Here is a 27,213-nt window from a genome sequence, read left to right on the forward strand (position 1 = left end):
GTCACCTCTACTTGCGCCGGTTCCTATTTGACAGCGACCTTACCTAAGAAACTCGTGGAGAGCAATCAGCGCTATTGCTGGCGAGGCGGGTGCGCAACGTACAGACATTGTGGGGCAAGATGAGGGGGCCCACCCGGACCGACATCGTAGCCCACTTTCCAGCAAGGAGTCACACATAACTGGGCCGCAGGTGGAATCTCACCGACAACTGAGGCGCCGGCTGCGGCCGTTGAGCTTCACCTGCGGTCTCTCCTCTAGGGGTCCTGACCGGCCACCGGCGCTGTTATGACTCCTCCGTCGAGAAGCTGGGACTCCTTTCTCTTGCTTCGAAGGGCTGATGGATCGGCCCGTTGATTGGCTTTATTGTGATGTTTGCTAGACAGATGCTTTGACGAGGGTAACACAGCAACGCTATTTGCATTCCCTAAGGATCTACTACTACCTCTCTTGAAGCTCTCTGTCCAACTCGTTCGACAGCCACGTGTAGCTCGCTGTCCCTACTCTCCTCCTGTTCGCCAAACCCTTGAATCAAACACACACGTCTCTCTCAAGTATTCCCCCCTCTGCCTAGGCTCAATGTCTCACCAGCTACTTGTCATCTTCGTAATTTGATATCATGCCTCTCCCAAACGCCGGACGATGATGCTTGCTTTTATGCCCACCGACCTTCGAGAAGCGCATTTCCACTGCACCTTTTGTCACCACAACTGCCCTGCCTGTTTGTCCGTCCATGGTATCAAGGTGGTTTTCGGGTCTCCTGTCTGATCCCAACGAGATCGTGTCGTCCGCAAAACCCACAAGGGGAGTGATGACGGACAACTGAAAGACCGCCGGCGACCTTATTTCAGCACACGATCGTAGCTCTGTCCCTTGACGGAGCCGCCGCCCATCGCGGTCCGAACGTTCCGCTTGAACCCTTCTCGGTTGAGTCGGAGGTCTTCGGCGGCCTCCTTGTTCAGGGGATCGGAGGCGTTGGGCTCGAGGAAGAGGAACTATGTGGAAGGGACCAGTTAGCCAGCGTCCTGCCCGCAGAGGTTCTCGGCAGCCATCAAAGCAAATCGAGAAATAAACGTACCTGGAGTCCGACAATGACCGCGTTCAAGTTGAGCACGGGCTTCCAGTCCTCGCGCAGGATATTTAGGCACACCTTGCCCTCGAGGTCGATGTTGGGATGGTAGATCTTCTCCTTGCACCTGACTTTTGGCGGCTCGTGGGGGAAGTTTTGGTTGATGTCGAACGTGAACGTGAAGCGTCCGGTCCGGTACATGCCCTCGTCGGGCTCGATCGTCAGCGTGAAGTGGAGGATGTCATCGGGGTCCGGAAATTCGGTCTTCATGGTCGAGCCAAGAGACAGCTCCGAAAGATCTGAAGCACATAACGGTCAGCGATGGGAGCTGCGGTTCTCCGGGCTTACTGAGGTCACCATACCTTTCTGCACCCGGAGCTGCGCGGCCGTCACCTTCTTCTTCTTGCCTCCCGCAGCATCGGCGTTTTCAGCCTTCTGCTGCTCCTTCTTCTATAGAGACATCAGCTCTGTGATTACTCAGGCAGGTCCGGCGCCCACGTACCATGGACCAAATCTTTAACATCTTGACCGATCTCTGGAGGGATGTCTGAGGAGGGGAAGGCTCTTGGTGGGGGGAGGCCGTTGTTCGGTGGGAAGAGTCTGCGTATGGTCTGAACTACGTAAGAGAGGCTATGCAACCTGAAAGAATGATGCAGGTCTCCTCAGAGGCGTCGCTTTCGCTCGAGTAAATCAGTCAGAAAAAGAGTTATCCCCGTTCGGAGCCTTGCGATCTTTGCCACGGCGGAAGGCAGGAGGAGCGGACCAACTGGGCACCAGTTAATGCGGTCACTTCCAGGTTGCGATAAGATAGGATCGGGTTTCGGTTTCCCCGAGAATCTACCGGCTGCCGTCAGTCGGGGATCTGGGACCTTAGGTTGGGACGGCCAGGGACGTCTGAGGGTACAGGGTCCACGAAGATAGTCTCGGAAGGAAAAGTGACAAAAAGTAACTCTCATGTATCGCTGGTCCAATTCCAAATCATAGGAAATGGGATTTTTATTTCTAGGAAGCTCCGTACACGCCGTTTGTCGCTCACTGCCTGCCTACCTGGAGACTCGAGGCGCCGCTTAGAAATGGTTTGTCAGGTTCCTCAAAGCAAGCACTGACTGCACAGAAAATACTAGACAGCAGTCTGGTTGGAATCGTTATTGTCCGGAAATAAACCTAAGGTATTGTACTCATGTGAGAAACGCCATGAATGCTGCTTAATCGAAACTACTTTTTACTCATCTTCCACCCAATTCATCAAGAATCTACTGAGTCCCGTGTCCTTGTTACCAAACACATACGCCAAAAGTGACCACCAGCGGATTGTTACAATGGGCCTAAACTGGCAAGAGTACAGTCTTCCCTCTGAAACACCTCCTGAAGGACGTTGGAAAGCGGGTCTGCCATCTGGATACAACAATTCCAAGCCCCTTACCGTCTGGCGAAGCAGCACATAATACCGGTTCTGCCCAAGAACCACAAGAATCCGAAGAAACGGATCAATGAGAGAATGGCAGTGGAGTACAGCAAGAAGCTGAAGTAAGACGCGGTACGCTTGGATGCGGTTTCCTGTGAACAGTTGTCAGCAAAATGCATGAATATCGCTGGGAGGGCGGGCAACTTACTCCGATGCCAAACGAGTTGAAGTTATCACTTGTGATGACAATGATCAAGAAGGTGTTGGAGAAGAGCCAAGACACGACCAGACCGGTACGGAAAGACTTGTAAGAATCCTCAATGTCGGGCTTTTCGACCTCCTCCACCACCTTGAAGGGCTCCAGAGCTCGCTTGACGGTCGACTCGAACTGACTGTCAATGTCCTCCTGCGGCTTGTCGATCTCTTCCACCACGGCCTCGTCCTTCTCACCCTTGCTGACGTGTGCGGAAGGTAGCGACTCAGTCTTGTCTGAACCCTTCGTACCCCAGGACACATCGTGCCAGTTGTTGAAGGCGTAGACCATGAGAATGTTGATGTAGGTCGACATGAGGACAAGGTAGTGAGGGAAGGAGGTAAACATGTGCCAAGGGTCGAGGTACATGAAGGAGGCGATAAAGTTCAGACCGTAGATGGTAACCAGTGCGACGAGAATTACACCGGCGGCGCTCGTGCCGCCGAAGAAACTACGGACAAAGTCTTCGCCGGAGTCGAGGTTGATCTGCTGGCTAAGGGGCGTCTGGAAAGCTTGAACGACCAAGTACATCGAGAGAATCAGGATGTAGGACTGGATGAGACCGAAGACGACGAAAGAGGCGATGTAGGTGTACTTGGAGCCCTTGGGTCTGTTACCCAAGGCCAAGATGAACTGCAGGATGACAAAGGCCAGGTAGAGGTACTTGAGCAGAGCGTTGAAAATGGGCGTCGCATTGTCGCCAAAAGGCCAGCCGTGACGAGCCAGGTTAGGATCCTGGGAAACGACCGCGTTACCGACGAGGTCCATGATAACGGTCGTGGTCAGGTAGTAAGAACCCAAACTGAACCATGTAAAGAGAACCTGGAGGATGTTGTAGACGAGCTGGATGTGGAAGAAGATCATGCGGACGAGGTTGTGGCCAGACTTGTACATGCGACCAAAGTGCATGAGCGAGTAGAGCGAGGCGGCGAAAGAACCGTTGAGCCAACGACGACGCTGGCTGATGAACTCTGCCGCACCCTCGGGAACGTCGGTCTCACCCTTGGCGGCCTTGATATAGGACAGGTGCCACTTCTGGCCAGCCTTGGCGACCAGCTCGAAGCAAAGAATACGATCCTCGGCCAAGAACATGTTCTTTTTGAAAATGTTCATTCCGTCGATGCCCTTCTTACCGAGAATCTTGGACAGAGTGTGGTCGCCGTGGAAGTACTGCTCGAGCGGACGGCCCATAATGGCGCGGAAGCGGTAGGCAGAGAAAGCACCGGGCAACACGGAGACGTAACCGAACGAACTCTCGAGGGGCTTGTCCAAGATGTTGGAGATCTTGTACTCAAAGTTCTGAACGGCGACGAGGGGGTTGAAAAGCTTCCTTCCGCCCTTGCCGAGCATTGCATGGATCTCACCGCAGGCACCACCGAGGTCCTTGTCGTTGTAGAAACCCTCCCAGAGCGCGAGCAGCGATCGAGGGCTGGGCTTGGTACCGGCATCGATGAGAATGCAGACCTCCGGGTTCAGGATGCGACCGAAGGCATTGAACAGCCATCTGTGGGAGTTGATCTTCTTGCTGTTCTTCTGCTTCAAGCAGAAAATGAACTGCACGGGGGGGAGGGTCGAGGGGCCGTCGTCGACGGGACGAATGAGCTGCTGGTTGGGCGTGACTGACAGTTGGGAGGTGTACTCGAAGATGTGGGCGACAGTCTCCTTGCCGTCGACGTCCTTCTTCACCACACCGTCCTGGTAGATACCGACAGTGGCCAGGACGTCCAAGACGTTCTTGTCGGTCTTTTCGATACCGTCGAAAACGAGACAGACGACAATCTTTTGCCAGGCGGGGCCACCCTTGTTCCAAAAAGTGGACTTCTTGAGGTTGACGATGTCGCGGATGTTTTGCATGACACCGTGAAGGGTTCTGGACAGCAGCACCTTGTCTTCGTTGTAGTAGGTGATGGCGATGAGCAGCTCAGTGTGTCTGTTATACATTCTGGGGCGCAGGTCGTAACCGTTCTTGAGGGTGAAGTCGTTGGGGTCGCAGGTGGCGGCCGTGTAGCGCATCTTCATAAACTCCTCGCTGCCGCCTTCGACGTCGCGGTACTTGGGCTGGACGGCGTTCTTGATGGCACTAGGAACGGGGTAATCGATGCTCAGGACGGAGCCCTGAGTAAGCTTGATCTTGCGGGTGGCATATCGCTTCAGACCGCCGCCACCTTGGTGGCCGGGTTGCTGTCTGCGGGTCCAGCTCTCGTCGGCATCGACGGTGGAAGCGGGTCGGCCGTATCCAAAGCCACCGTTGGCATCTGAGTCGAGCTCCTGGCTAAACCCGGAGGCGAAGGCCGTCTCGCCGGGAACTGGTGTCCGGGCACCGGCACCAGGTGCGTATGATTCTGTGAGACTGTATGTGGAAACAGGGCGGCCAGGGACCTCAGCGGGTCCGAGATGGCTCTCGTACGGGCCAGGTGCGTGAGGGTCTCTCAGCAAAGACTGGCCAGCATCGTCGACTCCCTCGTCCTGGGGCGGCAGGTGGTACTAAAAGGCGAGCAAGTCAACGACTGAAGAGCTTTTGGGTTGTTGGGGAAGGCTTTTTTCAAGCTTACTCTGCCAGTCCCAGCAGGGAGGTCCTGCATATTGTGGCCATCATAATCGTTCTCATGCCCCCCGCGGTAAGCCATGATTGCTGGAGGCAAGCTCGGGAGTAGCTAATGCTAATAGGAATACGAGGGACGGTGAGCGGGTTTGCCTGCTTCGCGAAAACCGGGATTAGGGGAGGCGACGCTGATTATATTAACGGTCAGAAGGGACTCGGGAAGGAGACCTAGGTTGAGTGGGTTAGGACTGCAAGAGATGGGGTTTGGCGCGAACAAAGGCGCTCGTAGGTTGGAGATGTGCAGGCCTGGAAAGCCACGACCCCGGTAATGAGTAGTGAAAGTGAAAGATGGAAGGGGGGGAGGGAAAAACAGAGATGTAACGGACGGAAGGCTGGGGAGGAGAAGGGGAGAGCGCGGCGATGCAGAACGGGGCAGCAAATGGTTAAAAAAGGGTCTTGCGGGCTGGCAGCTTTACGTGGTGGAAGCTGGCACCTGGCCTAGTGTGGGAGTGGGAGTGGGAGTGGGAGTGGGAGTGGGAACAGAGGCAGTGGGGGATGGCTGAGGAAGGACTGGAATAGCCCTGGAGTCATGCCAGCTGGACTGAGGGCATCCGTAGATCCGGTAAACACACTCACTAGATAGGTAGGTAGGTAGGTAGGTAAAGTGCGTAAATAGGTGGGCAGGGAAACAAATTCGACTGTGCCGTGAGCGAGGTAGGTAGTTTACTTACCGAGCAAGAAGCAGTAGTTGCTGTAGAGAAGACAGAAACAACAATAGCAGTGGGCGAGAGAGCGAGATTGGGAGAGTGTGAGAAGGTGAAAGGGGAAAAATACGAGAACAAGGAGTAGTCACTGGTGCATCGCCTTCCCCGGTTTGGATACTCGGGGACGAGACCAGCGTATGGGCGCGTGGTGCAGTGTGTGGATGTGTAGGTTGTTCTGCCGTTCCGTCTCCCGCCTGCAGCTCGAATAACTCGGTACGGAGAGAGGTATCTAGGTACTCTTGTGTGAGGTCACGAAAAAGCCAAGGTACATGTCCTTTGCTTGGCTGCAGAGTATGGAGCAAGGTACCTGGGTTTTTTCACTGGTTTTTTTTTTTTTTTTTTTTCCAAAACCCGGCCTCGTTAGCTCTTACCTCACGTCAACGGACTGGGGAAATCTGTGGCTTAGCGCTGCTTAGCCCAGGCATCGCGTCGCTGCACGATGAACAAATCACAATACAACCATCCTCCGTTTGTCTGTCGCTCGTAACTTTACAGTACAGTACGGCCAGGGTTTCCGGTCGAGTCTAGCCCACCCGTTTTTGCTGTGTGCGGTTTGCATCGAGGGTACCTCCATGCTTTTCTCCCCCCTTTCACGTTCTTCTCATCGGGGTTTTTATTGCCCTACCTCGAGTCTGTGCATCGCACTCCGTCCCTTCTTAAGGCATATGCCAGACATCATTTTGGATTATTAGACTGGCTGTGACTGAATACCTAGGACTAGGATGGCTGGCTCACTGATCCCGTCTCGTCCCCAAGCCAGCAAGTGGTCTTGTCTCCTGAGGGGGCACACCCCCTTTGTACAGGTACCAGCCTTTGCCGTGAACCGTCGCCAACCCTGTCCCTCGGCCGTCTTTTCTGTTTGTTGCTAGCCAACCATTAGCAATGCAGCAGAAAAGCAAGACAGCCACCGCGTAAAGGCTCATCGCGAGCTGGTCCAGTAACCAACCAGTCGGACACGAAAAAGGGTCGCATTCGAGAAAGATAAAAACCGGGACTCGTACCAACTACGTCACGCTCCCCCCCCCCCCTTTCAGGGCATCAAGCTGGCTAGCCGAAACCCTGGTTATTGCTCTCTTGGCCTTGCATCCTGTCTACCCCTTGGCCTTGCACCCTGGACTGCTCCGTGCGGATACTGCCTGCCAACAATGCTGCTGCTTTCTTTGAAGTACGGGTAATCGACTTGTTTTTGTACGACCACAGCCACTCTCGCCGCCGGCAAGAAAAAGGAGAAAGCAAGGCCAAAACGACACCAAACCCTTGCCGGCGGCTGTTGTGCCACAACCATATCAGCCATCATCCTTAGCTCCCACCAGGAAGCTGAACGAATTGCGCAGCGGGAAAGAACAGCAACAGTGTGGCTTGTGCTCGTCAGACTGTTGCCCAGGCCCCGGTCTGGCTGTCCCTCGCCCTCGCCATCCCCCTCCGGGCCCTCCCCCTCCATCCATCCCATCTTTTGTTTTCAGACTCAACGCATTGCAGATGGGCCGGCAGGCACGCTCTGGGAAGAGCATGGAAAGAGAGATGCGCACAGCATGCGCAGGGTATCCATATGTTGCGTGTAGGTACATGCAGTACCATGTCAGCACCCAGCCGAGGGCTAACGGGAGACGGAACTCAGCAGGCTGACTTTTAACCTAGGTAGGTACTCTTCCGTCGAGGGGTCCGTCCCTGAGGAACCGTCGACGCGCCAAAGAAGAAAAGGAGCCAAATTGGAAGGAGACCCAGAGCCGGACAGCAAAGGGCCAGCCACGAGACGCCAGAAGCAGAGACAGCTGCAAACCCTGAATAAGGCGGCGACAGTCGACCAACGGGCATTGGCGGCTTTGTCTTGTTAGCGGGACCACCACCGCCTGTATTGTACCATGTACTACGTACCGTACCACCATCCGCATACAGTTTATGTGAGACGCGTGTACATGCTAACGCTCCACTCGTTGGCTGGGATCCTGCGGCTTCCACGAACATTCTGAAACGGGATCCCTCCTGGAGTCCTCCGCCCCTTTGCAGCTGAGTGCCGTACCTACCGGTACTCTGCTCTGCCAACGGACCGCCTTTTTTCTTCGCCTCGCCTCCAGCCGGCACTACGGATTCACGCATCACTATTTTGACAAGCCATGTACCCCTGCTTCGCATCTCCGTTCTGGAACTGCAGATCTCGAGGAGGGAGTCACCGTTTTCTGCCCATCTGCTTGTCTCGTTTCCACCACCATCACGGCCCAAGATTCCGAATTCGTCCGTCGTTATGCTATGTTCTGATGCTTCGGTTTCGCTGCGTCCTCCGGGCAACAGTCGATAGAAGGTCGGAATTCCACCCAAGGTTTCATGCGTACGTAACTCCCAACCAGTACTTCTTCTACCTGCATTCCGTTTGATGGTCGTTTCCTACCCCCTCGGATACGGGGATCTGTCAGGAGAACACAAGGCCCAAAAATAGTAAGATTGGGTTGGGGCTGATCGACTGGGGGGCTGAGGCGATGCACCCGCCCCACCCACGCCCTGCATCGCATCGCGGAACACTACGGGTGTCTTTGGTGGGAAACCGGCACAATTGGCGGTGGGCGGAATGGATGGATGCACCATCAAACCATCCAACTCCTTCTGGGCGGCTAGCACGCCGCTACCTATCCGACAAAGGGAACCCGCCACTTCCCAGCCGCTCCCAGATATCAATGCTCTACGCTTGCCAACGCAGACTCAGCTATCATCAGCCTCAACGCGGTTCCTGAAAGCTTGCGCAAACTATATGCACACTTGTGGCCCAAGAGCGTGCCACCTTGCATGGTGGCTCGCGTTGCACCATCTGCCACCTCGACGCTTGCTTTGCAGACATGCCCTGAGGTGTGGTAGCCGGGCCATACCTACCTCTACACGCGGATTTCCTTTAAGGGTCTGACATCCACGGCCCGGGTCCAGTTCGGTCGGTTACTTTCCCGACTGCGGACATGAGATGAAGGCTTTCAGCCCTAAGGGCCATCAGAAAGGAGGCCTCGACCGCGTTCGTCTCCCACGGTTCTTCATAATGACACCCACACACACGCACACAAATATTCGGACCGGCAAAAACAACCGCCAGTGTCTTGCGCCTGCGGCGCATTCCGGTTCAAGCCCCGGCTCTCGGCTCCGTGTGCTGCAGCCCTTCCTTGGCCGAGCAAGTTATCGGCGATGCCGTCGCGGTGTTGTGGCTGGGGGTATTCACCACGACGGCACTCGTCGGTAGAAGCATGTCGCTTCCCACTACATGCACCTCAGTCCCGTGCTGCTCTGAACTAGGTGCGTTACCATGCCCAGTATGCGGAAGGCAATTCGGAAATGCATTCCAACGAAGCTTCCATGGAGTATCTGAGCGGAAGCGAACTGAGAAGGACAGAAGCCGAGCCTCAGGTGACGGGTCTGTCTCGGTGGCAGATGGAAATCACGTGTTGTATCAGAACTGGTGAGGGTAGCAGGTCCAGAGATCGGACGGAGGCCCCCCCCTTCGGGAGGTCTGCCTAATGCGTGGAGGCCAGAACACGGGCGCCTTCCTTTCGCCTTTGCTTTCCGTCTCCCCTCGTCGGACCGCCGAAATGCCGAAAGGGTCACGGAACCGAGTTTCCTCGAGTGTCATATCTGGGCTTGCGGGCTGCTCTGTCGGTAGACCAACATCGTGGCTGCCTCTAGCTGTCGACGGCGATTTTGTTAGCAACGGGCGGGGGTTTTATGAAAACAGTGGGCTGCAAAGCAGATAAATGAATTTTGCTGACGCAACTCGTCTATTTGGCTTTGGGCCATCGTCCATGGCTCCCCCGACGTGGCCACGCCCATGTCCCCTAGAAACCCTGAGAACTCAAATTACGTGATGGAGGGGGGGGAGCGGCGGTTCGTCATTTATAGTTTACACCCGGTACGGGGGCCCCCTTCGGGGGCTGTGACAGACAGGGCCGTCAAAAGGCAACTTTATATTTCGTCTGGTCTTTTAAATCTCCCCCCCCCCTCCCCCAACTGTTTCCTCGTTTTCGTCTGGTATATTTTTGTTCTTTTTTCGGTCTCAAACCTCAAACAATCGGATGGTGAATATCAGCCCAAACCGGGAATGGTCGGAGTCGACGGCGGCAGCAGCCAGACATCCCTCCCTTCCCCTCGATTCTCGACGTGAACTATGTTGCTTCCTCTGACTATCAAACAGGGAAACCGGCCGATATCCCGCGAGGAGGCGAGATTCGTGCTATCCGCGAGCGACGGGAACTCGGGCGCGTGCGCAGCTCCGGAGAACACAGCTCCGGAGAATAGCGATCCATTGCCGCGGCGTCGGGCGTTTGATCTGTTTGGCGGAGTATCGACGTGGAAAAAGGGGGGCAGGGTGGGTTTGGACGGGGGCGAGAGGGCCAGAAAAGCCTATTTGTTCTTCTCTCTCCCTCTATCTCTCTCTCTCTCTCTCTCTCTGCGCGTTGGGCGAATGTGGTGTGATACGTGGCCTGGGCATCTGACGGATCCTGTTCTGAAGCTGGAGACGGGCTTTCCGGTAGTAGTTCAGCTCAGACGGTGACGCCCTTCATTGGTTTGGGGGTTTCGCCGGACGGCCGCTTTGGTGATACCGTCCCGACAGCAACGGGCTTGACGTATTGCCGGTGGCTTCATGGAGTCTGTTGGCAGCTCTTCCCTTGGCCGAGTTGACTGGTGAATGGGGATGGGGATGGATGATTCGATGCGGCTCTCTGAAGGCCGGGATCGTGCCAGCTCACGGGGAGAGATAACCACCGCGCCTGTTCCTTAGAGTAGAGAAGGCTTGGCGAAGTCGTGAGAACGGCCTGGCCCCGACGAAGATGTAGGTTAAGCGAGGCGGGAAGGGGGGGGAGGGGGTACAGGTCCAGCCGCGTCTTTGCCGCCCAAAGGCCGGTCTGTAGTGTCGACGGATCCAAACCGTTGTCATCTGCCGGACGGTAGGAGGGTGCCATCGACGTCGGTCATGTCGAGCCGGGTAGTAGCGTTGAAGCTCTGCAAGGGGTTCCCGGGAGGCCGAGGTTGATGAGGACTGCCTGGGAGACGAGATCTTCATGCACATCCGGTCCGGGGACACTTCGAGCTGCTGGATGCCGGTCTGCTGATATGCTAGACTCCGGTGACCGTGGGTTGCGAGCGAGCTGGGTGTCCACCTCCTCCTCCTCCTCCTCCTCCTCCTCCTCGGCGTCGTGGACGGCCGAGCGGTCGGTCAGAGGGCTCCCGCCCGCCCCGCGCTATCCAGAGCTTCGTCATGGTCTTCGTGGCGGCGCCGATGCGGTGATTGGGGGCTAGATCTTGAATGAGGGAAGTCTCGGTGTCTTTGGGTCCATGAGTTGCCTTCCTGTAGAAGAGTGGAGAGAAAGATATAAAAAACGAAGGGGGGGTTGGGGGTTGGGAGGTTCAAGGTGTACCCTTCCCGGTGAAAAGGGGAAGTTTTCACTAACAATAGCCAAAGCAGACAAAGACCAACCTCTGCGAGACTGGAGCATACGCATGTGTATAAGTGCCTGTCTATTATTGTGTGCATGCGAGATTGAAAGAGAGACCGCCTTGCAGCTGTACCTTAATGTAGATAAGTGCTTGTAAGTAAGAGCCAGAGCAATGGGGACCTTGGAAGATGAGACGGATGGGCGTTTGGAAGAGTTGTTTCTCTCTCCTTCCCTCTGTGTGTATTTCTGCCATGCAAGTTGCCTTTAGATCGGTGCTTTTGTAACATGAAACAGATATAGTGGCAAGATATCAAGCCGGGACGGTTGATCTCGACGGTTCGACGAATATTCCCCGTAGGAGATGACTGATGCTGGTTTGCAGCTTGCTTTCCCGAAAGGCGCGGGGCTTAAAGATTTCTATGACCTCGAAGGAGGCGCTTAGAAGTGACGAGGGCCGTAACCATCCTCCCCTTTGGGAGATGTAATGAGCAGAACAAGGTGAACGGCATTCTCACGTCCACGTCGCTCTGTGTTGTTTCCTCCCCCAAAATGTCTCGGCAAGACGAGAATAATAGTAGACTGGACAAGGTAAAGCCCCCCGCCCAGAGTCGCCATGTGACACAAGTGTGATGGCGGACGTCACGTTGGCGTGGCTCGCTGTTCGACGGATATGAAAAACGACGTGGATTGCAATGTGCGAGTCCGGCCGTCGCCTCTTGCAGTATTAACATGTTCCAATAAACTCCCTGGCTAGGTCTACATGCTCTTTGGTTCAAGGCATAAGTCGACAGATCAATCTCTCCATTCGCATGGACTGGCTAACTTGGCAGCCTCAACATGCCAAATGCTGTAATTGAACTGATGTTGAACTGGTAAACACTACAGCATATACGATTCTGCCAGGGATAGAGGAACTCCGCGTCGTCAGGGTTACATCCGATCCCAACGAGAGTTGAGGCTCTTCCTCCCCAATGATAAGTCACTAAGTCCTCCCCAAAAAACATCAGAAACAAGGAGAAAACATATGAGCGGCGTCCCACCGCAGCCGACAACGGAATGCTCCTGTCGACGAGCGCCGGCGAGCAATACCCGGAAGAGCTGCTCCTCCCGCCGAAACTTATTCGTTGGACACCTCATCCTCGACAAACTGCCTGGCATCGTTTCTGAGTAGCATAAGGAGCGCATGCCCGCTACCTCTGTCGGCGTCGTGTACATTCGGACGTCACCCCCCCTCTCCCACTTCCTCCTTCTAAACCAACCCCCCGCCCCTTACGAGAAGAAAAGGCAGGAGAGACGAGGAGCGGCACATGCCCGAAACATCAGTCGTCAATGAGCTAACACCAGCGTTTGCTCCGGGCGGCGGAACACCCCTTTATTCTCGGGAGTATCTCTGTAAAAAAAAAAAAAAAAAAAAAAAAAAAAAAAAAAACTTGACACTCGGAGGAGCCGCTTGTACGTCGAACCGTCCAAAGACAATATCTGACCACCTCCGTCCCTTTCGAAACCCCCTACCCCAGAGCTGTCTCTCCCCAAAACATCATCACATTCCTCAAGGGCCATCCGTCGGGCAACTGGAAAAGACACAGCCGTGGCATCTCGAGCCCCGTCACGTGTCTTACCAAGACCATTTCCTTTTCTTCCTCTCGACCCAGGGCGTGGGGGCGGCTTCAAGACAAGGCCATAGCAACATGCCCCCGGTCAATAGCAGCATCAGATGAGGAAGGTGTCGTCAGCGTGTGTGTCACTGTAGAAGTAGCCAATCCATGCAACGTCGTCCGGCGAGGGGGTCTCGTTTCCTGCTTGCTGCCTTTCCTGGCCAAATACAGAAGTGCCGTTGCTGCTCTCTCCTACCTAAGGGACCCCTTCTTCTCCGGCCGCCGGAAGAGCAAATCATGGGAGCCGCGCCCGGCCTCACGTGATCAATTAATATGTCCCCTAAACTTTCCCGTTCAAAGAACAAGGGTGAAAATAAGGCCGCAAATCGGCCCGGGGAGTCTCCTGTCTGCTCCCGGTCGTCGACCGAGCCTTGCCACGTGCGTGTGTGTAGGTGGCCGCCTCGAAGGGGGAACAACAGCCACCATTGGAGACGAAAGCAAAAAAACTCTATCGGGGACGAGTGCATAGCGGTAGCTTGGGAAGGAAGGGGAGGGGGGGTGGGCGGCGCCGGCCTACGGAGAAGAAATCTGCTAGCTTCCCGGAGCGGGTACCAGCATTGGATGTTAACCATCGTGGAAGGTTCAAAAAAGAAAGGGGGGGGGACTAAATAAAAAAGACACAAAAGAGCGACGTCGATCTAGAATTACAGTAATTTTGCTGTTCTGGGCCTGGGTTACATAATAGCCGGTACCTACTGCCATTTCTCAAACAAGCCGCCGCGGGAAGCCGCGAGCGAGCACCGTCGAGCGGCAACTTGCAGGTACGCCTTTTCGGGCCGGGGGGGGCGAGGAGGGCTCTTTCTTCGCCATTGGACGTTCTGCGACAAGGGTGCGAATTTAGACACGCTGGAGTAATTCGTAGACGTAGGGCGGAACATCGTTCAGAAGCAAAAAGAAAGGCCATAGCGAGGAGGGCCCACGACGATGACTACGACGACGTGAGTCAAGTCGTTTTCAGCCAGGACGAACGGACACGGAAAGAGGCGGGACAGATTTAGTTTTTTTTTTTTTTTCTTCAACGACAGAAAGAAGAGCTTTGGGCGGGCGAGGGAAATGAGGGTCCAGAAGATGTCGAGATTGCTGGTATCTTCTTTGCCATGTCGGCAGGGGTATGGTGGTTCGTTGATTGGTCGGGGGATGCCCGATATTCCTTCTCTCTCTAGGGCTGACGCTGCCATCGATGGACTGACCAAACGGTTTTCTTTCCTTCGTTGCTTTTCCTTTTCCTATTTCTGTTTCTATTTCCGGCCAACGAATGTCCATTTGTCACGGGATTGGGACGGAAACCCATGTTTCCTCGGCAGCGAGAGAACCCGCGACTGCTGCGATGTTCTCTTCTTCTGCAGGTCCCTGCTTGCTGTTTGATACGATTGGCCTTGTTTACATGGCGTGGTGAATGAAACCCGCATCGTTCGCGAATAACTCCTTCTTCTGGTCTGGCCAGCGGGCGACGGGGATTAGAGATTTCAGGACCGCTTCTTGAAGCAAGCCTATCTGAGACAGCTCATGCTAGCTAGCAGCCGTGGGATGTGAGCCAAGGGCCGAAGACGACAGGACGCCCAGTAAGCTAGCCCTAGTGACGCACCCGAGAGGTCCCAGACCAACAACCCGTGTTCCTGCTGCTAGCCGGGGGCCACGCGCGCAAGCGCACCGCGAAGAGGCTAGCGGCTGGCCACCTTGAGACCCGGATTCGCGGACACGTACAAACTTCCTGTAGACACACATACATACCCAAACATGCGTCTGACACCTCCACCACGCGGCGTGGCGGTTCGTCCACCGGATACCGGGGGGGAGGGGGGAGAGGCTGCTCTGCCTGAAGAAGGGAGCGTGCGGTGCTGTGTGCGGTGGTGCAAGTCGGCGTTGCCGGTGCAGCGAGGAGTAGCCCATACTGTACTCCGTACTGGATGAGGGCAGTCAGTCAGTCAGTCAGTCGGCCACACACTCCAAGCCGGAGCATCCCTCCCCGTCTCTTCTTTTGCGGCGGGAGAGCGACCGGCGCGGATCTGGGAGGATTTGGGAAGGTGATCGCCCAACATCGGAGGGTTTGCTACCGACCAACATCTGGCTCGACGAGGTTTTTCGTTTTTACTTTGTCGTGTGTCTTGGCCGGCGGACTGGCTGTTTCCTCCTCGGCCAGTTTTGGCGAGGAGGACTGGGGGCTGGGAGTAAAGGAGGGAGGTCTTCCGGCCCTCCACTCTCCCACTCTCAAGGATCGTCCTAGAGTTTAGGTGCAGGAATGAAGATCCCTCGAGTGGTGAGTGCAGATCCTTCGGTCTAGAGCTCCCCCCCTCGGCGCGGCGGCACAGCGCAGCAACCGTTCAATCGTGGGGTCCCACCTCGGCGTTCACATTCAACACACCCGGCCCAGGCGCACGTTTGTTCGTGTCTGCGTTTCGGGTCCAGTGCCTCACAACACGGGATTTCAGCTTAGGACCCGTCGCTGTCACAGAGCCCTGACAGTTTGGCTTGACTGGATTCGTGACGCGTCGATGGTTATAAGGGGTTAGTTAAGAAGGGAGGATGGGTGGATGAAGGTATGTTGCAAACATGACGTGCGGGTCAAGACTAAGGGCCAAAGGAACGAGAGAGGTTCGCGCGTGTGGGCTCATCAGGAAACGTCAGGAAACGTGACCGTGAGGATGTTTGGCAGAGGGGGGGGGGGGGGGGGGAGGGCCTGACACGGGGCGGCGGTGCTTTTCACCATCTCGACTGTTAATTCTCGCAGCCGGCTCTCGTCGTGCTGGGGTTGTTCTGGTTTAGCCGTTTCGGCCAGTCGAGCGCATTGCCGTCCAGCCGCCCTCCGCCCTCCATTCGTTTCAGTTGTTCGTATCTTGAGATCTTGCTGAGTCGGAGGATGGGGCGGGAGGGAATCGGCAATCGTGATGCTTCTGGCTGGTCAATGTGACATGATGCGATGTGCGTATGTCCTGCGCGCGGCTTTGTTTCTACTTTTGCGCTCGTTGCGGTACAAGAGTGGCCAGATAACCGGCTTGCGACCACCCTCCTGTTACCTCCCCCCATAGCCGTTGCAACGGTGGCGGGCGGTGGGATCGACCGCAAACGGGGGTCCATTTCGCGAACCTGAAGCTTAATAGGAGGTCTCTTAAGCCCGGTTTGGGCAACGACTCTGGAGCACACGGCGGAGGTGAATTTGTGGGATAACGTGGGATCCGAGTCCCTTTTTGTTTCCCAATGGCATGTTGCAGTCCACGAGCGAGCAAGCGAGGTGAGGAAATGGCTATGCGTCTCCTCCCGCCCCGTTCCTCCATTCGGAAACAATTTCCATAGGGTGATGTTTGTTGGTTTTTTTGGTCAGAAGAGGAATCCTCTCTCCGTGTCAGGTATCGTTTGCTCGCTCATATCGGATGATGCGTCGGGACCGGGTTACCAGGTTGGGACGCACGAACTGAACTCTATACTCCCCAATCGACGGATGGCTGCGGCATAATTTATTAGATGGGGCAATAAAGACGTATTCATACACACATGCGGATACACACACACACACGTGCGCGTGCGCAAGCGCATACGCAGTAGGTAGTATCCGTACGACCATGGATTATGCCTGAGCCACTACCGAGATGCCGTAAGATCACGGCAGCGGCGGTTGTGCTTGGCTACCTACCTAGGTATCTCGACAGGAAACCAGGCCTGTTTTTTTATTTGTTTTTTTCTGGGTACGTCCCCCCCGATCCACCCCGCCTACCCCAAGGAAGAATGCACAGGTCTAGATATTGCATGCAATGATCGGGAGTTGGTTCCCAATGCTGTCCACCTCGGTTAGGGAGTTGGAAAGCGATAGGTATTGGCAATGATGATGGCAAGTGCGTAAGGCCGTGGAGAATGGCCATCGGGTTATTCGGCACCAGTGGCTGGCTGGCTGGCTGGATCGGATTGATGGCAAATATCCACAAGGCGCACACTATGCCGTATTGTGAAAGCGGCCGGGAGTGGTTCCTGGGCACTGGCTTTTTTATGTAGTGTACGGAGTGTAGGTGGATGAGGATGATGGAATGGCTGCACAAACTAAGGTCCAGACCAGACAGACTCTGGACCTTGGACCTTGGACCCACGCCGGGGCGTTGTTTAGCCAGGGGGTGTCGGGGGAATCAAGGGATCCACAAGCGCCGCCTTGCTCTTACCATCTGGAAATCTGGGCCAATCAGAGCGCGTTCATACTCCTGTACACAGGTTTCGACAGCACCATGATCCCTGAGCAATCAATCTCGTGCCTGTGTCCCGCAGATTCGCTTCCTTCCTTCCTTTCCACTGCTGCGCACCTGCGCCTCGTCCCTCCAACGATGGTCCCTGTTCCAGTCCAACTGTTGCTCCTCCCCGTTCCCCACCGGGCGTTCGTCCTTGGTTCGACACCCCTCCCTATCATTTTCCGTCCCTGTTTCTCTGCCAGTCAGTCAGTCCCTTACTGAACTCTCAGGCTCTCAGCCCCCCCCTTCCTTTCGCACCCCTTTCAGCTTTCGCTCCGCCCTCCACCCGCCGCCGCTTAACGCCCATGGGAGACCAACAACCCGGACTATACCAGACAGAGCTGGATCTAGCCCATTTCACTCTCTCATTCCCCTCTACTGTCCCATTCGCTTCGCCTTCTCCTCTTCTCCCCCCCCCATTCATCCCCATCACGTTCATTCCCTTCTTACACCCCAACCCCGGTCAGCCCAAGCAGATAGTATCGCTGTCTGGCCTGCCTCTTTCTTGTTGCTCACTTTCGTTTCTTACAACCGACCCCTTCCCACGTCCCTCTTCCTCCACCTAACACCTCCAGGTTCTTACAGCCAGGAACCTACACCTTCGACGACAAAAGAGATCCGAACCCCGTCCACCCGTTCCGTCATCGTCGTCGTCGTTCGATCTTCCGGCCAACAACTTGACAAATCGCCGTTGATGTCTTTCGCTTCACTCGCCTAGTCGCTCATCCTTTTTACCACCGCAAATGCCGAGCTAGTCTCACAGTCCACTCGTTTACCAACTACCATACTTTCTATCTCACTCCCTAGCTACCGCCCCGAAAGGCCCTCTTACCAAATCCCTCGCCCCCGTCATCTCGTCCATTTTAATCCAAATCACCCCAGCCACATCACGCATTCCTCGACGTGTGCTTTCGACAAGAGACTACGACTGTCCCATCGAGCCGACATTCCGTTTCTCCTTCATTATATCTGTCACCATTCCCTCCGACGGACGGTTTCCCCAGCACCGACGAAACGATCCACTCGACTCAGGTGTCTGAGCGCTCCCCGAACTGATCGACACCTTCACCCAACGGCCTCCCTTCGAGATCGACGGTGCTTGATCAGCGTTTTCGACTTATTTTTTGCTTTATTCATCCCGAGCCAACTTACACACATCATCCATCATGGCTCAATTCGACCCTAACCTTCATCTTCGCTCGCTCGAGGAGCTGCGCGCTGGTATGCTGCCCGATCTCACGACAAGCTCGTCCCGATCCGCTCCCCACTGACACGCCCACAGTTATCCTCCCTCGTCAGAACGGCTGCCTCAAGTGCGAGGACAAGGCGCCGACATGCCCGACCAACTGCAAATCCGACGAGTTCTGCTCATTCACCATCCCGACATGTAATACCTGTGCCCAGGCCTTCTGCGCCAAGGACGATAGCTCTTCGTCCGACTCGTCGAGCAATCAGCCCAATACAGGCGCCATCGTTGGAGGTGTCATTGGCGGTCTCGTCGTCATCGCCATCGCCACCTACCTCGTGTGGAGGTTCTTCATCAAGACCAAGAGACAGTCCGTTATTCAGGAGTCCTACATGGAAGAGAACAGCGAGAAGACCATCGACGAGAAGACGACCGGCCAACCGCGGCAGAGCAACCGTGACTCGACACATACCGTGCACTCGATCGCGTCCACCGTGCTCACCCGAGCTTCCAACATAATCCAGATCGCCTACATCCCCGGCGTCACGAACCGCGCCACGCCCACGTCGCCGACCCTCCTCGTCCCCCCCGTACCCCCTATCCCGATGCACGCCTCCAACTCCGCCGCCAACAGCCCGTCCCCGTACGAGGAGCAGCACTTCTTCGTTCCCGGCGAGCTTCGCGATTCCACCTACTCCGGCATCTCCGGCTACACCGACCGTTCGTCCGTTGCCAGAACCTCGTACGCCGCTCGCTCTAGTATTGCACCTAGTATCGCCTCGACCATCTACGGCAAGAACGCCGTCGTCGTTGCACCTGCCCAGACCGGCATGCGTGCCAAGGCTGCCGTAGTGAGCGTCAAGTCTTTGACTGTCGGCACTAGCGGTACCGTGACCCCTCCTGTCCCCAGCGTCGACTACGAGAAGTATGCCCCCGGTCGGCCCAAGAGCCGTGACAGCACCTTCAGCGTCGGATCTACCTTCCTCAACAGCGCCATTACTGCCACCGCAGCCCCTGCCCAAAGAGTGCAGGTTGTTCGCGTCGGCAACGGCAACGGGCCCAAGCAGGTCAGCGTTGGGTCCTCCAAGGCTTCATCAACATCAGAGGTGGCCTCTGTACCCGGGACGCCGCCATCTACCGCACCTACCGCCACTCTTGTTGACTCCGCCGCCTCCACTGTCTGCGAAGATTCAATTGTCGATCAGGGCCCCTTCTCTGATCCTCCCGAGCCCAGTTCCGCGTCCTCTCGCAACAACCAAAGCTTGAGTGCGGTCATCGAGGAGGCCACACGGCGAGCCGCAGCGGGACCCGATAGGCGTTCACAAAGAACGAGCTCCTACGAACGGGGCCGCAGTCCCTTTGGCGATGAACACGCCACCAAGGACTAGAGAGCAACAAAAAAAAAGCCAATAAAATAAAAACAACCCCCGCCCGAACACCACGTGTTGGGCGTTGGCGGCCTTCATCACGATTTGCTTACTACTGTTTACCTGCCTATATATCAGGGATGCCCTCCCATGTTTCTTTCTCGTATTTACCTTTTCTAGACGACCCGGTCGGATTGCGCCTACGGGACCAGGCCGAGGGACGACTTTGGATGGACAGGGCTCTTATGGGATGTGCCCCCGGCGTCGCGGATGTTCTACTTTTACTTTATGTGAAGGGGTATGGGATGATGCGTAAAGGTGTACGTCAGCCAGCGACGCCTTTACCGATGTAGCTTTTGAATAAAGATGTGGTTATCCATCCACAAACAGTCGGTCCGAGCCTGTGACCCTGAAATCCCATTGGTGATTGTGATGATCCATCACCGTTCATCGCCATTCGACGACGGACTGGAGGAGCCTTGTTACCTCACGCAAATCACACTGTCCTTGAGGTTTGCTGATCGGCTATACGATCGTCACGTTTTCCCGGGGTGGGCATTATGGTAGACTAGGGCGAATCTCGCACGACACGTCGATCCTTGACGCTTTCCCCTCCCCCCTTTTCCGCGATAGGACGGCTGACCATCGCAAGCAGGCTGCCTGTACCGCGATAAGAGGATCATGGTGCGGGCTGTCACGGACGATTCATGAATGCAAAGCAGACGCTCGGCTTGCACGGCTCGATACACCATGCGTGAGCACGGACGCGGAGACGGGACGTGATGGGGTGGGCTGCGTCGTCGATGTGCCGGTCGACATGCACATGACGCGCGCGGGCGGGTATCGAAGCCGCGGGGGTTGTTTGGGCGTCGGGTTCCGAGGCAACGCGCCGGCGCGGCGGCCTGCTGCTCGGGACTTTTCCTGTGCCCATGACGTGGGTACGGGGCCCAAGTCGGAGCGGTGCCGACTTCACGGTCAACCTCTCTCTCTCTCTCTCTCTCTCTCTCTCTCCCTCCCTCCCCCACCTCGAAGGGCTTCTTCGTCTTCTTGGTCAAGTGTTCGGTGCAGTCGACTGGCCTGGATTTTCTTGGTCGACGATGAAGAAGCGGTCCTGGAGGGATTCGGCACGAGCACACGCCATCCCGTTTCGAAGGAGCCGGCGGTCTTCGCACCACGATGCTGTCGAGTAGCCTACGTGGGCTTCCCCAGCCCGTCGCGCACGCGTGGGGAGGGAGTAAAGGTTCTGGGCGACAGACACGGCATCGTCATCTGCCGCGGGCGCCTGAGAGAGAGACCACTGTAGGTGGTTTAGGTGTTTTCCTCTTGTACGTGCAAAGCAGGGGCTTGGTAGTTAGGGAGAGGCGAGACCTGCGGCCAGAGCTTATCCTGGACTGCCAACCCGAACTGACCCTTTAGTAGAAGGGCTTTCCCGGAAGAGCCCATCTCGGTCTTGTTCACGGAAACATTGATGCCTCGGGTCATGATTGACCAGGCCTGTCTTGTGCTCGCCGCCTCCCCTTCTTAGAACGCCCCGCGCATTGGAGCTTCGGGCTAGGCCGTGCTTGGCGCCTTTTCTAGCATGGACCCGCGGGGGAGGGCGGGCAAGCAGCCAGATCCAGGACATCGGCACAAGAGACGCCTTGGCGGGCGCATGGGGGCGAGTTCATGATCCGTTAGACGGACGCGGATATACAAGCCCTAGCTAAGCAACTCGAGGAAGTGCGGCTCGTGGGGGTTGCCGTCGTCCCAGAGGACATGTACAAGCGGATCCATCGCTATTCGGAGCTTATAGTAAATTTTGATGACTTTGAGCCTCACGGCTTCCTCTTTCCACCCTTGAGGATAGGAGGGCCCGCTCCCAAGGACTGAAGCACCGTAGATGAGGAGTCGGCATCTCTTGCGGCGGCTGTACAAGCAACTGCTGCGTGCCACCTCCCAGGCTCATGGTCTACGAATGGGCGTCAGTCGAACCTGCGACAGCTTTTAATTGTGTGCTGCCACATGGTAGACACAAGATCGTAGCGTAAGGCTTGGTTTGTTCACAGAGCCATCACCACAATGCCCCCCTCCGCTCTCCCTCTGGACATCTGCCGCCAGTGTCTCGGTGATGGGGTATGGGATTAGCCGGTATCCATCTCAAGCCAAGGCCGGCATAACCAGTGTGTTGCACCATGCTACGATCAGACGCTTGAATGGCGCGGTAACACCAAATCCCCTCCGCGAATGCGGCGACAATGGCATTCTGTGTAGTCGGTACCTAGTTGCAAGGAAGGGGAAGCCCGGGTCTACAGAAGAAAAAAAACGCCTGCGTGGGATTCTGAACAGTGAGCCCCAGTAGGCGATCGACCGGCCGGTTCCCCCATTCGTTCGTGTAACTGCTGACATCATGGAGCCTGGTTTCTCTCTGTCTAACTGCATCCGTCCCTTGGGTCTGGGTGAAAACATGCTGGATGGCCGAGGAGAAGGGAACAATCTTGGCGGCTAGAGGTTAAGGGGGGGGGGGTTTGAGAATGAGTCGTACACTCTCTGGACTCTCACCCTCGAATCATCGTCTGCCATCATTGCCTAGTCGCTTGGCGACTTCGGCATCACTTGCACCCCCTACCCTACCTCCCACTTAACACCATCATGTCATAGGAAGATACTCGTCAGGTTTCATGGTGCTGGTGGCCCTCGCCGCCGACGCCCTTTGAGCCCACGTACTCTCTCAAGAGGGGTTCACTCTTCCTTCTCTCTTGACCCTGTGTGCTTTCACGACTCTGGTGGACTCTGATAGAGGGAACCCCTCGGTTTCTAAAGGCTTTCACATACTGATCTACTCGCATCCGCGTTGTAAAGGGGGGGTGGAGATAACACTCGGGTTGGAGCCTCGTCAAGCAAAGCAAACAGGACCTGGGCGGAGAGAGAAAGTATGTCACGTCATAAAACAAAAAGGCGGGAAATAACCCCCAAAAAAACAAAACGTTCCGAAACCGAGAATCGAACTCGGGGCTATGCCTAACCTCTCACAGAGATGAGAGGGCATCATGTTGGCCACTACACCATATCGGATGCTGTTGACGTACTGAGAAAATTTGTACACTATGTATCTATCGCAACCCCGCACCCCTCCTTCTCCACCCACCCACGAGGGGGAAGCCCCCATAGGCGCATTTCAACTCCTGGGGCAGCATCGTTGATAATTAAATCACTTTCTCCCGTTTTTCCCCTCCGTTTATATTGCAATTATTGCATCAGCGTCGTGCGCGCCGAGGGGTATAAGGGGTGGGGGATTGATATGCAGCAACGCTCGCGTTTATAGATTGGGGGTATATTGCGGAGGGCCGGCCGTGGAGTTGCCAGAATGACAACAGTTCGGCTTGAGAAGCAGACCACAGATACTCTTCTGCCTGTTCCTATCTCTGAATACTCCAGCGAACTCAAACCTGGTTCTCTCTTACACATATCGTCCATGAATTTCTCACTACGGGTGTCTCCGAGGGGACAAGAACCTACAATAGCAGCCGGACAGCTGACGTGTCGGGTGTAAAAAGGCAGACATGCAACCAACAGCTACACCTGCAACTACCGTTAACAAGCACCGGTACTCCCCGCTGCTTCGCAGCCGAGACAGAGCGGAAAAGCGTCTTGGTCAGGGCCGTCACACGTGGCTATCCGTTACGGGCTCCGCGGCCGGCCTCGGCCTCTTTCGTGATACGTCGCCGCCGCCGGCGGTTTCGTGTGTATACTCCGCCAGGTACAAAAGGAAAGAGATGTGGGATGCGTCCAGTACCTACGTGATGCTCATCTGCGACAGCCCCGTCTCCGGCCAGCAGGAAATACGCGGCTTGTCCATGCGGGGCACGCGGCAGTGGCATGCAGCGCCGGTAACTTAATTCCCATGCTTGGCTGCCACGTCGGATCTCCGCAAGGTATGTTCTCTGATGTCGAATCAATCTCCGGCATACTGAAGTGCGTATTCAAGACGGGCCCTCTTAGGGTCGCACAGATGCAGAATAACACTCCAACACAGTATGGACACCATGCCCGGTACTCAACACCGCAAGTAGAAGGTTTGTAGATGGAAACGCAGCGCCATGGAATCTTGCAAACAGACCTCTCTACCAACCAAAGCTGCTAGAGCTCTTTCGAAGATGGCTCCATTCCAAGCGCAACCCACACCACGCGGCCAAGACAGGCTCCGTCCCGCACGCCGCGGGAAACCAACACAAGACCTCACCCTGCTTCAAGATTTTCTTCTCTCCTTCCTGCGGGGTGCCTTCCAGAAAGGTAGCGGCCCTTTCACTTCTCGCCCAAAGATGGGCAAGGAATATGGGGGCGGCGGCGGCGGGAGATCTGTAACCCTGCAGGCTGCTGCGTTTTGGCACACACATGCACACACCTCCCTCTCCCCAACGGGGACTGCTCGGCGATACAGAGGTTGCCAGGTGTATCTACGGAAGCGCGTCGCATATCTAGCCCGTCTTGTCGACGCTTCCGTTCCGTCACAAAGTCGTATGGCCGGACCCCCTTACGAGAAACATCCGTCTGCGTCGAGGAGAAGACGGCCTCATTTCGGACTGTATACGCCACAGTATCGGAACAGTGTATATGCACGGAGGGATAGGCGTCTCATCGCCCAAAGTGCCAAGAAGGTTCTGACCAACGTAGCATCGCGCCGTTGGCTCGAGAGAACCATGCCAAGGCGGGATCGCCCGAATAGATGAAAAGAAACAAAAACCGCCTCCAGACTATTCGCCATATCGGACATGGCTACGGGCGGGCGCACGAGCCTCCGGGGGTGGGGGCATGGCGACGGCAAGCGAACTTTTGGGCGGAAGTGTCGACTAGATCGGACCTCTAGCGCCGAAACCTGTGGGGGGGGGAGGGAGAAGGAGAAAAGGGAAGAGAGAGCGAGAGAGAGAGTGACCGTCAGTCGCTTACCACTGGTGAACGCCCTCCCGCCTCACCGGCCGGCCGGCCGGCCGTGTGTTCCCCCGTCTATTCCTGCCCGATAGTTCGCAACTTGGGGCCTCCTGTCGTTCAGGCTGCTAGCTCACCCGGTTCACCACAGCGTCGGCGACCCCTGCTGGGAAAAGCCCGAAGCTAAAACAGAATAAAAGGGACGGGGAGGCGGGTCGGCAATCATGCTTATTCCGAGGCGGACGAAGGGTGACGAATAGCCGTCCCCCGCCTTCACCCAATAATCGTGAATAGCGTCAAACAAAACGCCCAACCTCATGGTTTTCTCGCCAACGCAACAAGTGCGCCGTTCCCCACGCCCACGGAGCGTAGCCGTTCTTCTCGTTCTGGCTTACGTGCCTGATCCGAGACGACCGCGGGAGGACCGGCTCCGGGGGGGGGGGGGGGGGGGATGGTGGGAGGGTCCCGTGTCGCCCAGTGCACGGTAGGGCTTTGCGCCGCCGAGGAGAGCCCGGGAACCAGGGAAACAAACGTCCCCCACGGCCGGAGATTTTGATCAACGACGACTGCCGACGCGTCGGCCAAGAAACGACGTGGCGGTATAGGTTGCCCTGCCGGTGGATGCATGTAACCTGCCCCGGGAGCTTCTGGACGACAACCCCCCCCCCCTCCCTTTTCTGCGGAAGTGGCAGTAAAAGACTGCGAAAGGCGATGCGACATCTTGTGTTGTAGTTTGTCATCATGTGTTTGGCGAGACAGTCACACCATCAGGAACGAGGGGGTAGTCATCTCCGCAAGCTCTGGGAGGATTTGGTTACGATACTTCATGGCATGGTGGTTCCATATAGAAACCTTACATTGTGTTTTGAATGCCGAGCAGGGTACTGTTGCTCTTGATGGTTGATATTGTGTACCCTGTGCTACCCTACGGTCCCCCCCTACGGGGGACCGACCGCCTTGTATGCGTTACATTGGTAAAAGACTGCGAGGCGGAGAAAGGGGGACAGGAGCGTAATCAACATCGGAATCCACTGCCTTGGAAAGATGCCTGCCCCGAGTCGTAGGCCGATCCTCGAATATCATCTAGTCGAGGCGACCTAATAAAGGCAGTCCGGGGGGGGGCACCCGGATATAGTATACGCCGCCACAAGGGAGCGACCGCCTCCCCTCTCTGTGTCCCTTATGCTCGTGCAGCTATCATTCTAGCCCCCCTCCCCGTAGATGTAATTGCCCCCGAGTCGTCGGAGGAAAAGAGTGGTATCACGGTCGTCGTCGTCGTCGTCGTCGTCGTCGTCGTCGTTGTCACCGTGGAGAAACCTCGGGTACTGGGGTTCTTTTTGGGGTGGGTTTTTGTCTCGGCAGCTGAAGGATGCGTGACGTTGGACACCGTGACGGGCCTGATCCCTTGATCCGTCTGTCTGTGCGTGACCGGCTGTTTCTTTTTTTTCTCTTCCCCCCGTCCGCGTCCGTCGTCGTTTCTTTTTTCTACCTGCGCGGGCCGTTTTACGGGCAGACCCGCGCCAGGGTCGGGGATCCTATTACGCAGTTTCCTTATCCCCCTTTTTCCCACAGCGTTTGCCAGCTGAAGGACGGTCGGTTTTTATCTCTATTTTTATTCTTTCTCAAGAAAGGCCCCCCCCCCCTGCGATCCTGCTATGTAGCATGATGATGATGAAACAAACATATCATATAATCCGAGTGGCCAGCAAGGTACGCGCTGGACCGGGCACGTCAAGGGCCAACGCGGTCATTGGGCTCAAGACCCATGCCGTGTTTGATATACAGCCCAATGCTCCCTTGCCCTTCCCCATACCCTCGTAACAGGGCTGACGATGCTCGCTATACACACGACCTCGTCCTGCGCTTTTCGGGTGGGCCGCCACAATCAAAATGCCTCGCGAAATGTATATTTGTTTCCCGAGTGCCTGTTGGGGGGAAGCAGGCGGGCCCACGCTCGAGCACCTGCTTTTGGTCTTGTTACTTCGTTCCCGAGGCATCCTTGGGATGAGAGATGAATGGGGGGGATGGTTGGTTGGACGCGTTTTTCTCCCCTGATATTTAAAAAAAACCAGAAGGAGTCCTTGATTGTGACAGGCTCGTTGCTTCCGGCATGTGCATGCCGGGCCCCGTCCGTGCTGACACGGGATGCTTCTGCCTTGCCTTGCATTGCCTGGCCGCCTACCTACTGGCCCGGGGAAGAGAGGGCGCGTGATCCCGCGGGATCGGCGGCGTAGCTAGTACACCCGTGTTGTTGCTGCGGGCTCCGAGTTTAGGTTGTTTCTCCTTCTTTCTTTTTTTGCCTTCTCTTTTCTTTTTTTGTGTGCTACCCGAACACGATGTTGCCGTTCGTTCCCGCGGGTAGGGGGGGGGGGGGGGGGGCGGGGTTTGGTTTGAGAAAAAATAAAAGAATAACTAGAGGAAAAAGAAAGAATATCAAGGCGTGCCAAGACGCCGGACTTC

The 27,213-nt window shown here is 56.0% G+C and overlaps 8 protein-coding genes and 1 non-coding gene across 9 annotated transcripts; 3 read left to right on the forward strand and 6 right to left on the reverse strand.

The window, feature by feature from the left end:
- Positions 1–839: 839 nt before the first annotated feature.
- Positions 840–1,589, reverse strand: LY79DRAFT_523443 (ubiquitin-conjugating enzyme; the record flags this gene model as incomplete). The annotated part of the gene is made up of 4 exons (XM_060555539.1): positions 840–992; positions 1,076–1,365; positions 1,429–1,516; positions 1,569–1,589. The coding sequence occupies 4 exons, from the start codon at positions 1,587–1,589 to the stop codon at positions 840–842; spliced, it is 552 nt and encodes a 183-aa protein (XP_060410196.1).
- An 896-nt stretch (positions 1,590–2,485) lies between these two features.
- Positions 2,486–5,351, reverse strand: LY79DRAFT_523381 (chitin synthase; the record flags this gene model as incomplete). Its single annotated transcript, XM_060555528.1, has 3 exons — positions 2,486–2,623; positions 2,680–5,208; positions 5,277–5,351. 3 exons carry the CDS (start codon positions 5,349–5,351, stop codon positions 2,486–2,488), a joined length of 2,742 nt encoding a protein of 913 aa, XP_060410197.1.
- A 2,308-nt stretch (positions 5,352–7,659) lies between these two features.
- LY79DRAFT_662067 (uncharacterized protein) lies at positions 7,660–9,362 on the reverse strand (the record flags this gene model as incomplete). Its single annotated transcript, XM_060562804.1, has 5 exons — positions 7,660–7,897; positions 8,051–8,129; positions 8,151–8,387; positions 9,071–9,264; positions 9,310–9,362. The coding sequence occupies 5 exons, from the start codon at positions 9,360–9,362 to the stop codon at positions 7,660–7,662; spliced, it is 801 nt and encodes a 266-aa protein (XP_060410198.1).
- Positions 9,363–10,401: 1,039 nt separating this feature from the next.
- On the reverse strand, positions 10,402–11,687 carry LY79DRAFT_363068 (uncharacterized protein). Its single transcript, XM_060552754.1, has 2 exons — positions 11,231–11,687; positions 10,402–10,814 (listed from the first exon to the last, which is right to left on the reverse strand). Exons 1-2 carry the CDS (start codon positions 11,531–11,533, stop codon positions 10,641–10,643), a joined length of 477 nt encoding a protein of 158 aa, XP_060410199.1. The 5' UTR covers positions 11,534–11,687; the 3' UTR covers positions 10,402–10,640.
- Positions 11,688–12,863: 1,176 nt separating this feature from the next.
- Positions 12,864–14,093, reverse strand: LY79DRAFT_565514 (uncharacterized protein). Its single transcript, XM_060558738.1, has one exon. The coding sequence runs from the start codon at positions 13,660–13,662 to the stop codon at positions 13,177–13,179; it is 486 nt and encodes a 161-aa protein (XP_060410200.1). The 5' UTR covers positions 13,663–14,093; the 3' UTR covers positions 12,864–13,176.
- A 4,147-nt stretch (positions 14,094–18,240) lies between these two features.
- Positions 18,241–20,045, forward strand: LY79DRAFT_363144 (uncharacterized protein). The gene is made up of 2 exons (XM_060552757.1): positions 18,241–18,519; positions 18,581–20,045. Exons 1-2 carry the CDS (start codon positions 18,465–18,467, stop codon positions 19,870–19,872), a joined length of 1,347 nt encoding a protein of 448 aa, XP_060410201.1. The 5' UTR covers positions 18,241–18,464; the 3' UTR covers positions 19,873–20,045.
- A 498-nt stretch (positions 20,046–20,543) lies between these two features.
- Positions 20,544–21,193, forward strand: LY79DRAFT_363146 (uncharacterized protein). Its single transcript, XM_060552758.1, has one exon. The coding sequence runs from the start codon at positions 20,669–20,671 to the stop codon at positions 21,152–21,154; it is 486 nt and encodes a 161-aa protein (XP_060410202.1). The 5' UTR covers positions 20,544–20,668; the 3' UTR covers positions 21,155–21,193.
- Positions 21,194–22,815: 1,622 nt separating this feature from the next.
- LY79DRAFT_t217 lies at positions 22,816–22,902 on the reverse strand. The gene has a single exon. It is a non-coding gene; the product is annotated as a tRNA-Glu (tRNA).
- A 746-nt stretch (positions 22,903–23,648) lies between these two features.
- Positions 23,649–24,661, forward strand: LY79DRAFT_363202 (uncharacterized protein). Its single transcript, XM_060552759.1, has 2 exons — positions 23,649–23,762; positions 23,816–24,661. Exon 2 carries the CDS (start codon positions 23,928–23,930, stop codon positions 24,555–24,557), a length of 630 nt encoding a protein of 209 aa, XP_060410203.1. The 5' UTR covers positions 23,649–23,762; positions 23,816–23,927; the 3' UTR covers positions 24,558–24,661.
- Positions 24,662–27,213: the final 2,552 nt, after the last annotated feature.

This window comes from Colletotrichum navitas (genome assembly GCF_030913465.1).
Source record: "Colletotrichum navitas strain CBS 125086 chromosome Unknown LY79scaffold_72, whole genome shotgun sequence".
Lineage (NCBI taxonomy): Eukaryota > Fungi > Ascomycota > Sordariomycetes > Glomerellales > Glomerellaceae > Colletotrichum > Colletotrichum navitas.

Coding starts and splice junctions, on each gene's coding strand:
- LY79DRAFT_363144 (XM_060552757.1), top strand. CDS start 18,465: ATGGCTCAATTCGACCCTAACCTTCATCTTCGCTCGCTCGAGGAGCTG. Junction 18,520..18,580: donor GCTCGAGGAGCTGCGCGCTG/GTATGCTGCCCG, acceptor ACACGCCCACAG/TTATCCTCCCTCGTCAGAAC.
- LY79DRAFT_363068 (XM_060552754.1), bottom strand. CDS start 11,533: ATGCACACAATAATAGACAGGCACTTATACACATGCGTATGCTCCAGT. Junction 10,815..11,230: donor CTCTGGATAGCGCGGGGCGG/GCGGGAGCCCTC, acceptor CGTCGGGGCCAG/GCCGTTCTCACGACTTCGCC.
- LY79DRAFT_565514 (XM_060558738.1), bottom strand. CDS start 13,662: ATGGTTAACATCCAATGCTGGTACCCGCTCCGGGAAGCTAGCAGATTT.
- LY79DRAFT_363202 (XM_060552759.1), top strand. CDS start 23,928: ATGGAATCTTGCAAACAGACCTCTCTACCAACCAAAGCTGCTAGAGCT.
- LY79DRAFT_363146 (XM_060552758.1), top strand. CDS start 20,669: ATGCACATGACGCGCGCGGGCGGGTATCGAAGCCGCGGGGGTTGTTTG.